This window comes from Nicotiana tabacum, chromosome 22 (assembly GCF_000715075.1).
Source record: "Nicotiana tabacum cultivar K326 chromosome 22, ASM71507v2, whole genome shotgun sequence".
Classification (NCBI taxonomy): Eukaryota; Viridiplantae; Streptophyta; class Magnoliopsida; order Solanales; family Solanaceae; genus Nicotiana; species Nicotiana tabacum.
Window position 1 is genome coordinate 29,255,080 of NC_134101.1, and position 14,646 is coordinate 29,269,725.

Genomic DNA, 14,646 nt, shown 5'->3' on the forward strand with positions numbered 1-14,646 from the left:
TGTTGCAATTCCTTTTGATTTGGTGTTTGATTTTTTTTTAATTTGAGTAAAGACTTTTATATTAGTAGGGACAAGTGTGTGATTTTAAAGATGTCAAGTTTTAGAGAATTTATAAATTGTTTGAAAATATAAGAGCAAACTTCATTTGTAATCATCCGCGAAAAACTAATGACAATAGATAGCCACAAAATAAACCATACAATTAACAACCCAAAACTAATTAAAGGGCTAGCCCAAAACCACCGTCACTCTTCCCCCTTCAAATTTCAAACTTTTTAACTTTGTAACCTACTTTAATCCATACCTTCCCCTTACTCTGCTACCTATTTAAAGAAATTCGAAGTAAATTATTTATGCATTTTCAGACATCCCCTTTTGTTTTAAAGTTCCGTTAGCTGCTAGTATTAATTTAAAAATGAGTTTTTTTTTTTTCTACTTGGCACTTGAAAGCTACTCCTATCTTATTTTTATTTTTATCGCTACTTACTTGTTGTTCACTTTCGTAAATTGGAGTTCACAAAATTGTGGAGAACTTTTTATTACGGAGCAATGACGAGTTCCTTTAATGTGATTATGATATTTTAAATAATCCTGTGTTAGGCTTTTTGGTTCAACAATTTTTTTCAAAAATGAAAATATAACCTTTTTATTTGCTTTTGTCTTGAATTTTGATGGATCTGTTATATACTCACATCAGAAGGTGCTGATTCTACCAGTCCGGTGACAAACTTGATCTCACTGACTACCAACAAAAGCTTTTCAACATGGATTTTTTTACAAGAGAAAATGATCAAATTTATCCCAGAACTATGCAAAGTGATTTCAAATTTTGCTCTGAAAATCGAATAACAAAAATAGTAACACACTTAAATTAAGTTTGGAATAACAAGTCTATTGTATATAAATTGTATAGTAACAGTCTATTTTGTATAATTTTCATATAGTGACAATCTATTTTATATATATTTTGTAAGAGTGGCAATGGATTTTTTAAGTGTCACTATACAATATATATATAAAATAAACTGTCACTATACAAAAATATACTAAATAGACTGCTACCATACAATTTATATGCAATAAACTGTCACTATACAAAATATATACTAAATAGACTGTCACTATACAAAATAGACTATCACTCTACAAAAAATATACAAAATAGACTGTCACTATACAAAAAATATACAAAATAGACATTTCCTGCTATCATGTGTAATATGTTTGGGCCGGAGGGTTATTTCGTGTCAATGGGGGAAAATATGGGTTATTGAAATTTTGAAGCGCTATAGAGGGTAGTTTTCTCAAAATATAAAAACAAACAATATGGAAGGGCTATAAATAATCATATAATTAGTGTAACTAGTTTAAATTTGGCGCATAGACAATTGATTGAAATGTACCCTACATTCGCATTCAACTCCTAAATTAACATCTATCTTTTTTTGGATCTTTTTATTTACGAAAAATGGTCAAAACTGCCCCTGAAGTATTAGTGTACAAAATGCCCTCTGTCCACCTATTTGAATAAAAATATTTCTGCCGTTATTTTTTTGGCTCAACATTATCCTTATTACTAGCAGAAAATTCTAAAAAGAAAAAAAAATTTAATTAATACCCACGTGTCACCGTCCCATTGGCCTAACTTAAACCCTAAGCCAAATTATAATTAAACCTACCTGTAACCCGACCGGATAGATGCGCACCAATTTTAAAACATACTAACTCTCTCTCTCCTCTACCTCTTCGCCATTTCGTTTTAATGAGCATTTTTTATGAATGTATGTCTACAATTATTCATGAAGCAAACCCAAAATAGAGTACTCTATTAGAGTAATTTTTATGGAAGATAGAAGGAAATGTCATATTCTTCTTTATGCAAAAAGTTTAGATTCTTTTTGTTTATGTAATGGGTATTCTTAATTTATTGTATTTTTTTATTTGAAATTTCTGGTGGTTTGCGTCATTATTTTTTGTCATTCCTCTATGAAAATCTGAGAATTTTTTTCAATTTTATTACTATTTATGTAATGTGTATTTCTATTTTAAATTTATTTCGCTATTTGTTCTATTAATATGTAAGCTTTTATGCTCTACGTAACATGTATTGCGCAATTATCACATTACATACACACTGGGTTCATATGATGTACTAATAATAGTCGACAAATTCTTCACTAATATTTATTTTCTTCTTTTGAAATCATTTTTTTATCATGGATTCAATTTTTTCGATTAGATTACTGTGCTAAGTCTAGTTAAAAAAAGAAATTTCTATCCATAATTTGTAAGTGAGATGGGTTGTTGTATTTGTTGCTATTTCCGGCGAATATATATATATATATATATATATATATATATATATATATATATATATATATATATATATATATATATATATATATATAGAGAGAGAGAGAGAGAGAGAGAGAGAGAGAGAGAGAGAGAGAGAGAGAGAGAGAGAGAGAGAGAGAGAGAGAGGTTACAGGTGAGTTTAATTATATTTTGGTTGAAGTTCAAGTTAAGCTAATGGAACGGTGACACGTGGATATTAATTAAATTTTCTTTTTTTCCAGAATTTTCTAATAGTAATAAGGGTAATGTTGAGCCAAAAAAATAATGGTAGGGGCATTTTTATTCAAATAGTGTGGACGAATGGTATTTTTGTACCAATTCTAATACTTGAGGGGCAATTTTGGCCCTTTTCCCTTTTATTCACTAACCTTCTTAATTAAGAGTATATTTCTCCTTTGTTAATTGTATTGATGTATTCCGTTTTCTTTTTTTCTTTTCCAGTTAATTTTGCTCCTCTTCAAGAATAACGGGAAAGGTCCCGATGATAGAATTGAGAGAAATGAAAAATGCAGTTTTAATAAAAACAAACTTTCAACAGAAAAAAGTAAATAATTGAACCTACCTTAAGAAAAAAATCTCATTGTTCGGGAACCAAAAAGAATTGATGTCATTTGTTATGATAAATCAAGCTTGTACAATTGGAAATGAACTAAAGACATAAAGGAAAGAAGATTTACACTGATTTTAGTGTTTTAACATATGGCAAAATGATAAACAAGTGTTATTCAATATCTAGTAACACCAAATTAATATAGACACAAAAGAAGGTTTTTACAACACTCCTCAAGTACAGACAACAGTGGTCTAAATTTGTGAAATAGAGGAGAAGCCGTCCAATTATATAGTAAGATAAAGCAGCAACAACAATAATTTTGCTACTATAGAACTAAACCTATCTACCATGTCAAACAATAGAACACCATGCACCAATCTCTCTTGGTTGCAGTCCAACATTGTCTCGGCAAATGCAGCTCTAGCTAGTTGACTCTTCCCTGGTTCGATTGAAAGCCTCACCATCTCCCTAGATCCTCGATTGGTCCAACGTTTTTCTATCAGCTTGGTCTGGTAAAGAATCACGCTAGGATCAGAGAGGTGAGTGCTAAACAAGCTAAACTTAATGTTTAACATGATATCTAAGGCAAAGAGTTAAAGGAAAAGATGCATATATCAGAAGTGCAGTCTGAAATTTTGAATGAGATATATCTTTCCTTTTTCAAATTTATCGACAAGTTGGATTGGTTTTTGATAGAACAAGTTGTTAGCTAAACAAAAGATAACAGTAGTAGAAACCTTCTATTGATTTTTGTCACAGTCATTTGCTCCAAAAGCATCTGCCAAGTTAAAATTCAAATTGCCTCTCATAGTTCTGGCTGCAAATCCTGTATTTCCCTTCTTCATCATTGTCGCAAATTCTCCATAATCTATACGTCCATCCTGCAAAACAGAAATTGATATTACCTTGGTTGTTCTCAGAAATCAGATCAAAAAAGTAAATAAATAAAATACTGAAAAGCTATATTGGACAAGTTAGTTTTTCTTCTTACATTATCTATGTCAATCTCTTTAATTATGTCATCCAATTTAACATCACCCAGGCCAAAATCTATGCAAGCCTGTTGAAGCTCATCAGTGGTAATATAACCACTGCCGTCTTTGTCAAAGTAGGAGAATGCAGCAAGCAGATTCTCCTCTCTCTCCATCTTATTCAAATGCAGTGTCGCGGCAATGAATTCACCGTAGTCAATTGTGCCACTGTTGTCAATGTCAGCCTGCAAAAACATATCGCACTATGTCATTTTGCTACTTATTTGGAGGGACTAAAATCGTGGGATTAATTTTCCTACTCGCTCTCTAGAATCACTGTATCAAGTAAGGTCAGGAAACTAATCCAACAATCAGGTAGGATCAAGAAACAGTAACAAAATGGCAAATGCGTATGCTTTTATCTGATGCACAATCTAGTACCAAATGGTATTGAATGGTATAACTCAATTAAGTACATTTTACAAAATCTTTGGAGATTCTGAAACAAATTAAAATGGAAAGTACCGCGTTCATCAAGGCCTTGATTTCAGACTCCACAAGGTCAGATCCTACTCTTTTCAAGCCGTCTTTCAGTTCCTCATATGTGATTGTCCCGCTGTTATCTGTGTCAATCATTTTGAATAACTGCTTTAAGCCTCCTATTTCTTCCTCAGAAAGCCTTTCTGCTATGACCTGTTTGTACAGTGTTTCAATTGTCAGAAATCTATCTAAGATGCATATTTGGGAAATTGAGACACAAAATAAGGATCTCAGTAACATAGAGTAATGCATTGGAAACCATCATAATTGACATGCTGAATAATATGATTTTGAGGTATTCAAAGAAGAACCTGGACTTCAGTTTTTACAAGTTGCTAAAATTCACTGTAAGAAACTTTTGGTTCAACGCATATAGCTGGCTAACAATATTTTTGCACTTCATCTATTGGAGAAAAAATAGTTATATTTGACTACTTGAAGGTACTCAAGGTTTTTCTTAAAATATCTTTGTAACGGTCTGCCAAAGACCAATTTCTCAGGAATACCTATTGGAATCCAAAATTTACTTTTAACACCTACAAAAACTTCTTGGAAGACTATCCTAAGTGATATGTGAACATTTAGCTTTCGATAAATCTTTTACCTTGTTCTTCCCTCTCCATTTTTCTTGGATAACAGATTTTTCGCGCTGAATCACTTGGATTCATTTTTCAAAGACCCCAGAAAAGGAATAGGGTCCTAGATATGTTTCTTGTACAAAATCTTAGCCTTAGGGTTCCTTCTCTAAGGATGCAATATAAAAGTAGTAATATGATAGTTGTCTACTGTGATCCTGCTCCAAGACTTAGCTCATCTCAAGTAAATTTCCAGCTGAACTGTAGAAGGAAAATTCTAGAAAAACTGTTAAATAAATTACAAAATAGTGATATGCATTGCATAAACATAATATCCCAAGAACTTTTCAACAACCCAATATTATGTTTTTAGTCCCCAATGGTGATATGTACTTGATACTCGAACAACGGGCAATGAGCAAATTTCATGCTTTGAAGGTTTATCATACTGCTATAATATAGTGAAGAGATCTAGTATATCTCCAACATCAATTTCAGACTGTTATACTTGTGTTTCTGATCCTAGTTAAGAATTTACGTATGTCAAGTATCTGAACAGTGTTAACCGGCAAAAGAGCAAGAGATTATTATATAAAGGAAGTACATACTCGTAAAGCCATTTTCTTGAGTTTGTTCATGTCATAAAACTGCTTTAGGCGAGTCAAAACTGCAGATCCCAAAGGTTTGTCTGGAGCAGCCATATCGTTCACAAGCCACGGATGACCTTGAGGAAAAGAAAAACAAGCATTGATAATGAAACTATCTGCTACTACTTCAGTTAATATTACCAATAAAGCAAGTGTGACTTACATAGGACCTCATGTGCAGTTATTCGCGCTTTAGGATCTCTGTTGAGCATCTTTTTAACCAAGTCTTTTGCACTATCAGATATATGAGGCCAAGGTTCAGATTCAAAGTCTATCTTTCCTTTCAAAATCTGCTTGAAGATACCATTGTCTGTCTCTGCAAGTCCAGAAAGTGAAGGAAAAGAAATAGATTAAGTAATTAATCTTGATCGTCATTCCTAGTAAGAAAAGAAGATATATGAAACATCAACGTCGTAAATTTACCAGCCCAAAAAGGAGGAACCCCAGATAATAAGATGTATAAGATGACACCAGCACTCCATACATCTATCTCAGGTCCATAATATTTATGCAACACTTCAGGAGCAACATAATAAGGACTTCCAACAACATCAGATATATAATGCCCTGCAAAACAAGATTAGATGAGGAAAGAAGGCAAATAGTCTACAGTGATAAGAGTTAATTCCAGTATTTGTCAAATATCATATTAATATTACTGGATATTATCTCTTTAATGAGTAAATGTATAGTTGTTGCCATGTGACCAGGAGGTCACGGGTTCGAGCCGTGGAAACAACCTCTTGCAGAAATGTAGGGTAAGGCTGTGTACAATAGATCCTTGTGGTCCGACCCTTCCCCACACCCCGCGCATAGCAGGAGCTTAGTGCAGCGGGCTGCCCTTTTTAATGAGTAAATGTATAGAGAGTCAAATGACTAGTCAGTGACTTTTAAGATCAAGTAGTTAATGTGACTTTACATGGTAGAGATTGAACGGTTATGAGAACGAAAAATGAAATAATGTGTTTTTGGTCGATTTGTAATGCCTAATTTTGATGTCTATGGAAATTGTATTCTCTCTTCGAACTCGCAAAAGGTGACATGCTTATTAGTTTCCAGAAAAGCTGTTGAACTGAATAAATTTTAACATGTTAAAAGACAGAATGACTGAACTTAGCCATAAATCATTGGAACTAAAGTATAAATAACTAAATAAGCACGACAAAGATAAAATTCAATATGAATCCTTGAATTGCAGAGAAAGGACAGGCAGCTTGTGGTAATTTGATGTAATAATGTAGAACAGAAATAGTACCTTGAAATTGAGTTCTGTTACATCCTATAGAAAGGTGATAGAAAAGATGAAGAACATCAAAATGGACTATAATGCCAAAACCATTTCTAGCTAAAAGATATGACTATAATGAAAGCTGAAAAATCAAAATGGAAAAATTCTCCTAATAATTCCATCAACAACAACAACAACAAAAAAAAAAAGAAAAAAAAAGACAGTATATTCCAACAAGTGTGTTGGAGGTTTGGGGAGTGTGGGATGTATGCAGCCTTACCCCTACCCTGGAAAGGCAGAGAGGCTGTTTCCGATAGACCCTCGGCTGAAGAGAAGGAGAAGCAGCGACAAGTAGTAACAACTCAATATATTAAGAAAATTGAGGCAAAGAAAGCAATCAAACAATAGGTAGTAATAGCAATCTGAGAATAAAACGAACATAAAATATTAAGAAAACCGACTCAAAGATAGCAATCAAATAATAATTCCATCAATTAGTAGAAACCAAATTCATTCAAGACAACACAAAATCCATTTGGATCTACTAAAACCATTAAAATTACCAATAAAACCATGAATAATAGAAAGGACAATAAAGGTAAAAGAAGAGTGATCCAAAGAAACAAACCAGGCTTATAGAAAATGGACAACCCGAAATCGGTAGCCTTAAGGGTAGCATCTTCATCAGAACTATCAAAGAGGAAATTCTCAGGCTTAAGATCTCTATGCATAACACCAAGAGAATGACAAGCCTCAACAACCTTAACAATTGTCTTCATCAAATGTGCAGCTTTTCTTTCACTATAATGACCTTTTTGAACAATCCTATCAAAAAGCTCACCTCCTTTACATAATTCCATAACAATATGGACAAAAAGATTGTCCTCGTATGTCCCTTTGATCCTCACCACATTAGGGTGCTCAGATAAATGATGCATTATTTGAATTTCTCTCCAAACATCTTCATAATCTTCCCTGCATAAAAGTTTCCTTTTTGGGATTGATTTGCATGCATATTGAAGGCCAGTTGCCTTTTCTGTGCATTGATAAGTTGTACCAAATTGGCCTTGGCCTAGTTTCTTGCCAAGAGTGTAATGTTCTCTTAATCTTGGTGTTTGGTAAGGGAGGACATTAGGAGATGGCTTTGCTGATGAAGCTATAGGAGGTCTCTTCTTTGCTGCAGCTTGTGCCATTGTTTTCTTAGAACAATTTTGTTCTCTGTTTTGTTTTTTTTTACCTTGAAAAAAATGGTTGTTGTTTCTTGATTTTGGAGATACTGAGGAAAATTCTCAGTTTCTATTTTTCTTTTCCATATGTTAGATTGTTATTTGGGGGGATTAACAGTTTTCTTGATCTATGGTCAGGTTTTCCTGGCGGGAAATGGGGTGTACGTTGACTTGGTGATGTAGCAATGACAAAGTTGAGTGGGATTTGGAAAATGGAAGGGAGACACGTCCAAAATCAATCAATTATATATATTTTTTCTTTTCTATTTTAAGACTATTTTTCTTGAATTTCTCTTATTTCCACTAACAAGAAAAACAATTGTTATATAATGTGTATTTTAAACTCTTGTTTTAGGATGACCAATCTCACTTATTGTGAAGAATACCCATAATTATCTTTTAGGTGATAAAATTTTATCCGTAATTTTATTCGTAGTTTTCCACTTATTCTCAATATATGTTGATTCGAACATTTTATATACCGGTTAGAATTTAGAAATGAAGACGTCAACTGAATCGCGCTATACAGTTGATAAAAAGTAATTTTGTTTAGAGCATCAAAATGGTATACATCAACGGAACATTGATGGTTGTAAAAATTCTGTTTACTTTCCTCTGTGGAAATTTTTGAACTATCATCATGTGAAGGATTGGGGAAAAACAAAGTAAAAGATTTCCCCATCTATAGGTTTAACTCAGATACAGAAGCGTGAAGGTGAAAGTTTTTCGCTTACCTACAAGGAAAACACATATTATGTAGATTATACTGAGTATGTTGTTGTTATAAGGAAAACATATAACTTATTCTCGGTTTATGGCACATAACTACTAATTAATCTTGCGACGTGACTTTCAACAACAACAACAATCCCAGTGTAATCCTACAAAAGTGAAGTCTGGGAGGGTAGTGTGTACGCAGACCTTACCTTCCACGTTGTGAAGGTAGAGAGGTTGTTTCCGAGAGACCTCAACTCAGAGAAAGCATTCGACGTGACTTCCATCTATCTAAAATTTAGACATAAGGAAAACGGCAGCACCATTTATTTTCATATAATTAAAACAAGTATTACGACATTAAGTAGCACATTTACATTAGGGATACTCTTTCCCACACATGGTACAAAGTAATTTACTTTTTAGCTCAAAACACCATAGAAACAAGCATAGATAAGAAGTCTAAACACATGATGCAAACTTGTTGGAGAAGAGGTCACAAGAGTTGCATTTCACACACGGTCGGTGTGTAACTGAACTGTTTGGCTTGGAACAATTTGTAGCACTCCAGGTTGCTCTGCAAAAGATCACATCTTAGTTAGGCTAGTCTGAGAGCATAAAAGCCCCCAAAAGAACAATGCTGAAAATCATATGAACATATTTTTCAGGAGAGAAAATACAAAAACTGATGCATTGTTGGGTTACAAAATTAAGATTTAAGTAAACAGAAACCAAAATATACACAGTTACCAAATAGTAGGGATCCCGATTTGTCTTGATGTTAGTACTATCCTTGACTTCAAAAACAAGAGTAAAGAAGATATAAAAATGAGGCACTCAGGTCATTTTAGACATCCAGGAAAACAATTCCAAAACCTCAAGAGTTATATGTCAATTGCAAGACATTGTGGTGGACCCCAAGGATGTAATTCCTACAAATGAATCGATGTGATATAGAGATACTTAGGAGAAGACGTCCACAGTGCATACTGTGATCAGGTAGGACCTGGCATTTAGGCCCTAACAGAAAGAAAACTATAAATTCAACAGCTTTAGCCATGGTTGCTGAATATCAAGCACCGGCTACATCAGTGAACCATGTGAACTGCAATTTATTTAGCCTTCAAGAATGACACCAGAATATAGCCCAGAACCTCGGACTTGCCCCTGTGATGAACTAGATGGTATGGACCACCGGGAGTAAGGGCGCTCTATGTATTGGAACTTGAATTTTTTATATAGATAAATGGAACTAATAAAAAGTTTGAGAAGTAATCCTACGTCTCTGGGCATTTCCTTCCAAAAGTGTTCCAATAATTGTACATCTGTCCTCATTCCTTGCATCCTTTTTAAGGTAAAGTTGAAAGTCATATCAATAGTGAACCATTCCTCTTATCCTTTTCACGTAAAGTTTAAAGTCCTTTATCAACAGTGAACGATTCGTCTCATACTTTTTCATGTAAAGTTTAAAGTCCCATTGTTAATAGTGGACCATCTCGGTCAAGAATTAAAGATTATGCTCCATATAAAACCACTAAACCTATCCTAGAACAACCCCTACCCCTCTCCCTAAGCACGAAAAAGAAAGAAAGACCCAAACCATTCTACAAAAGTCGAGACAACGATGCTTACTCTATCTTTTGATGGTTACACCATTAATGATGAAATGGAAATCATATTTTGAATCTTAAATTTGAGATTAAGCAAGAAAGATAGAAATGTTTATTGTTAAAAAATGTGTGAAAGTCTTCAATAGAACGAAAATATTATATTCAACCCTCAACGTGAATGCCAATACTTCAATATACAAGCATTATGGCTGTCATATATAAATCTCCATACTAATTACTCATCTAAGAAAGAGATACAGATCAACCATATACCAAAATAGGAATCAATGATGTTGAAAGAGAGAGAGTAAAAGCTTACTTGAGAGCTCAGAAACCTGCTCAGCAGTCAGCTTTGCTGAGAATCCACTTGCTGCATGCTTGTAACTGTATATCAACGCCTCTTTTGCAGCCTCCTCACTTTTTGATTTCCATAAGCACACACAAAATATCAGGATCTTTACTCCAAAATTATGCATATACCACACAGTAATACTGATAATTACATATAACTGATAATTGATAGTTAGCATTTTCAATGCCCTTTTTCCTCCACCAAAGGAAACTCAAATGATCTTCAACCCCATCATTCTTTCATTACAACAAATACGGGATTGGTTGAAAATTGGAAATATTATTTCGAGAAGTTTCATACTTTATTCAAATTAAGATCACAAAAGTCAATCTGACTTGTTTCTAATTATCCAAATTAACTTGCAAACACGAAATTGGTACGCACCACTAAATGTTCTTGAAGTTCGAGTATACATTACATCAAATATTTTCATTTCTAGAGCTATAATAATTTTTACTTTAAAAATCTAACAAATTCCTTTAGAATCAGACTACTCTTATAACTTTTGAAATAGGCCAATCACTTGCCTCCTCGTCCCCATTCCCTTAAGAAAATGCCTAGTATGCAATCATTATAAGCAGTTGTTAAGGTGGAAAATATATCCTTGGCAAATATTTCCTTTTACTAATGAAATCAATTCTCTAACCATCTTTCAGTGTTTAGCTTAGTCCTACAAGCTGAAGGATGCGGTAAGACAATAGCATTAAGGTATTTTTCAGCATTAAAGGTGGATAATATTATTCATGTGTTGGTTGAAACAAGCATATAAGTAAAACTTTGTCCCTTATTTTCTAACAAAACACTAGAAAAAGAATTCACCAAAAAAAAAGGAACTAGGACACATCAAACACACCCAAAGAAAAAAATTGGATCTTGAAGATAATACAAGGACAAAATTCAAACTACATGTGAGAAAAATTCAATTGGTTAACTTAAAAAACAAACAAAATGGCTAAATTTATAAGAAACAAGATCAATCCAACCAAACCCACAACCCCATATTTCTAAATTAAAATTCAAAACAGGAAAATGAACAGAATTGGAAAATAATTCAAACCTGCCAAGAACAGAAGCTAGGGTTTTGATATGATAGTCCTCAGCTTCTAGATCTTCAGGTTTCTCAGTGTATACTATATGAACTTTGGCTTCAATGGAGGGCTGTGAATCTGCCATCGTTACGATAGCTGCAATCAACAAGGAAAGCAATAGAATTGAAGAAAGTATTTGATCTTTCTGCATCACTTTCAATTGCTAAGTACTATTTATAGAGCATTAGGGATATTCTTGGATAAATTGGGAATTTGAGACTTTTTATCCTTAATGACTAAGTTTCAGAATCCTTGCAAGTTACAATACAATGATTTTAGATTTCTTTTCTTGTTTATATGGGAGTATACTTTTCTTTCTTGGGATTAACGGACTAGATTGTCTCTGTCCATACACGGCATGTTGATTTATTCTGGGGGTTGCCACTAATTTCTTAAAAACGGAGGGGAGAAATGTAAATTAATTTTTGCTTGGACACGTAGGTGATAATTTACATTTTGAATTAATTAGGGTGAAGTTGCTTACAATTTGGGTTGTCTAAGGGGAGGGTATTGGGTAGTTAAGGGTTAAAAGTAGGGAGAGAGTAAGGGATCTTAAGGGTACTTTTCTAAAGAAACTTAGGGGTATGGGTTAGGGGTATGGGGTAAGAGTACTTTTATAGGTACCCTACCAATACCTCTATCGGTCGGTGCGGTACCGATATTTAGGGATAATTTTAAATTAAATTTTTTTTTAAAATTATATTTAAATACAAACAAACTTAATGGATAAAAAAAATTCAAGGCTATGATTTCAATAATTATTAAAATAAAATTATAATTTACGAAATTTTTCAATAATTTATATTGGTTCTTCGCTTGAAATTGATAACACTTGTTTTTATGTGTCCCTACTGTCTCCGGTAGATAGTATTTCACTATAGATATCATCGCCTTCTTAAATTGTTTCTGGAAGGCCAAAGTTTCTTCTCTTCCAATATTTCAGCAAGTCTTTATTTTCTTCATCATCGCAAAGATTATTTCTAATAGTTCTAGGAAAACCTTGAAAAGTAGGATTATATTTTTCTTGTATGTAACGCATAAACCCCGAACTGCTAAGGATTTGTTTCAAAATGATGACCCCCTCTTTAGTATTACCCTTAGCCAATCTATTACTTTTTTTTAAACCAGTTTAGGAGCTATTTTTAATAATAAATAATTAAAATAACAACAAATAACAACATAAATATAACAAAAATAAATGCAAAAATTAATAGGAGTGCTAAAATGTCAATTGCAAGTAGAGATAGAGAGAGATAGAGAATTAGAGAGATATGAGAGTTTTGTGTGAAAATTGAAAGAATAAAATGGAGTATTTATAGTCTTAAAATAGGGCCAAAGTGTATTTGAACAAGCTTAGAGGTTAAAATAAATTAGGGGATAGAGAGTGTTAGAGGGTTAGGGTGGCAAAAAAAGTCGTCTTTGGCTGTTGCCAACGACAATATTTTTTTAAAAAAAAACCGTTGACTAACGGTGCAAAAACGGTCACATTTAAAAAAATAATCTTAAGGGTACCGGTCCAGTACCTTAAGGGTACAAATCGGATCGGTACTAAGGGTATTTTTTCGGTACCCTCCCATTACCCTTACCTTTACCCAAATCCCTCGCCCCTACCCTCAATTTGGACCAGTACGATGCGGAACGGGTATGGGTAATACCTTCCACTTAGACAACTCTACGTACAATAGACCCTTGTGGCCCGACCCTTTTCGGACCCCACACATAGCAGGAGTTTATTGCACTGAGCTGTCCTTTTTTAATCAAAATTAGATATTCATAATTGACCAATACTTTTAGAGATAATTGTTTCTAAGTTATCAATCACTTTATCTTATAATTTGTTTGACCAAACTTTTGAAAAGTCAAAAGTGTTTTTTTAAGGGCTTATCTCGTAGAGTTAGGTGTTTGGTGAAACTTTTAGGTAAAAAAAAAATTATATAAGTGCTTTTGAGCTATAGCAAAAACTATTTTTCAGAAGCTAAAAAATAGTGTTTCCCTAAAAGCGCTTTTGAAACCTTGGCCATTCACAAATAGTTTTTCCAAAACACAAACTGCTATTTTCAAAAGTATTTTTTTGAAAAATACTTCTATCAAAAAATACTTTTAAAATAAATTAATTTTAAATACTTGGTCAAACATGCTACAGTAGACTCGTACTACCATGAAACCTTTTTTTTTTTTAATAGCAAAAGTCATTTTTCAAACTAACACCAAGGAAGAATAGGTTTAAGTTTCTTGTAAAAATGAAAAAACAATTCTCATTGTTTGGTTGAAAAACAATTATTGCAGTAAAGGTTGATTTTTTTTTTTTAAAAAAACAAGCTTTTCAAACTTTCGATGCAAACATCAATTTTTGACTCTCGGTTAAAAAGGTCAATTCTGATTTAGAGTAAATTTGCGCATTTATTTATTGTATATACTCATCATTTGTCGTACATGATTTTTCTGCAAGTAGGCATTTGTCTTACATGACAGTTATTACTTATTATATTGGCATGTAAAACCGATTTATCATTCTTCAGGCTAAACGGAAAAATGATGCATTATTGGTCACGCGTTAACGATCCATAAACTAAGGTACTTCTTTCGTTACCTATAGGAATGTAAATGGATATTTAAAAATCAACTAAATCGATCGAATCGTATCGTAATGAATTGATTTTTAGATTTTTTTTTATAAAATCGTAGATTTTTATATAAATCTATAATCGTACCGATAATTAGGGTAGATTTTTTATTTTATAAAAATAAACTGAAAATATACCAAACCGTACCGAATAAATTTACATG

The 14,646-nt window shown here is 33.0% G+C and overlaps 2 protein-coding genes across 2 annotated transcripts; both read right to left on the minus strand.

Moving 5' to 3' along the window:
• Nucleotides 1-2,948: 2,948 nt before the first annotated feature.
• On the minus strand, nt 2,949-8,200 carry LOC107781913 (calcium-dependent protein kinase 11). Its single transcript, XM_016602734.2, has 8 exons — nt 7,498-8,200; nt 6,065-6,208; nt 5,805-5,957; nt 5,603-5,718; nt 4,405-4,572; nt 3,900-4,124; nt 3,646-3,789; nt 2,949-3,417 (listed from the first exon to the last, which is right to left on the minus strand). Exons 1-7 carry the CDS (start codon nt 8,060-8,062, stop codon nt 3,649-3,651), a joined length of 1,512 nt encoding a protein of 503 aa, XP_016458220.1. The 5' UTR covers nt 8,063-8,200; the 3' UTR covers nt 2,949-3,417; nt 3,646-3,648.
• Nucleotides 8,201-9,114: 914 nt separating this feature from the next.
• Nucleotides 9,115-12,357, minus strand: LOC107781914 (subtilisin-like protease SBT3.9). Its single transcript, XM_016602735.2, has 3 exons — nt 11,829-12,357; nt 10,739-10,836; nt 9,115-9,386 (listed from the first exon to the last, which is right to left on the minus strand). Exons 1-3 carry the CDS (start codon nt 12,008-12,010, stop codon nt 9,322-9,324), a joined length of 345 nt encoding a protein of 114 aa, XP_016458221.1. The 5' UTR covers nt 12,011-12,357; the 3' UTR covers nt 9,115-9,321.
• Between the last annotated feature and the right edge of the window lie 2,289 nt (nt 12,358-14,646).